Source organism: Fonticula alba, assembly GCF_000388065.1.
Source record: "Fonticula alba strain ATCC 38817 unplaced genomic scaffold supercont2.1, whole genome shotgun sequence".
In the NCBI taxonomy this organism is placed as follows: Eukaryota; order Rotosphaerida; family Fonticulaceae; genus Fonticula; species Fonticula alba.
The window spans coordinates 4,458,812-4,459,377 of NW_009242971.1; the positions used below are offsets into that span (position 1 = coordinate 4,458,812).

The 566-nt window shown below is 58.1% G+C and overlaps 1 protein-coding gene across 1 annotated transcript in view; it reads right to left on the reverse strand.

Moving 5' to 3' along the window:
- H696_00956 (hypothetical protein) overlaps nucleotides 1-423 on the reverse strand; it is a gene marked incomplete at its 5' end in the record, with an annotated part of 4,369 nt that extends 3,946 nt beyond the window's left edge. Inside the window, 2 exons of the mRNA XM_009494845.1 lie at nucleotides 44-101; nucleotides 245-423. Of these exons, the coding sequence (XP_009493120.1) occupies nucleotides 44-101; nucleotides 245-423 (237 nt within the window). The remainder of the gene's footprint in view (nucleotides 1-43; nucleotides 102-244) is intronic.
- Nucleotides 424-566: the final 143 nt, after the last annotated feature.

A 566-nucleotide genomic window follows, 5' to 3' on the forward strand; every position in this document is an offset into this window, starting at 1 on the left:
CGGGTACTTTCCCTGCTGTGGGGAGGTGAGGGGGGGGACGCACACGCTCGTCATACCAGGCAGTGTGGTCGTGGTCACAGACGATCACCTCAGGGGCCATCCTGGATTGGGGGAAAGGGGGGGGGGTTAGGGAAAACGAGGCTGGAGTACAAGCGAGAAAAAGAGAAGAACTCCCAGGAGGGAGTGTATGTATGTGTATGGCGTGTGTACATGCGTGTGTGTATGTGTTGGGAGATGCGCGTACCAGTATGGGGAGCCAGTGAAAGTCCTGCGGCGAAGATCACGCACGGCCCGTGACACTGGAAGCGACTCCAACTGCAGAGACCGGCCGACGCCAGACACACCGAAATCCGCCAGCTTGACTCCACCACGAGCGGTGATCAGGATGTTGCCGGCTTTGATGTCACGGTGGACAATGCCCATTTTGTGCATGTACACAAGGCCCTGAGAGATGGGAGATGTGGTCGGAGCGAGAGAGAGAGAGAGAGAGAGGAAGAAGGACCGTTAGACACGTTCACCAGGGGAGAAGAGGGAGCGGGCATAGAGCAAGGAGGGAATAGTGGGCG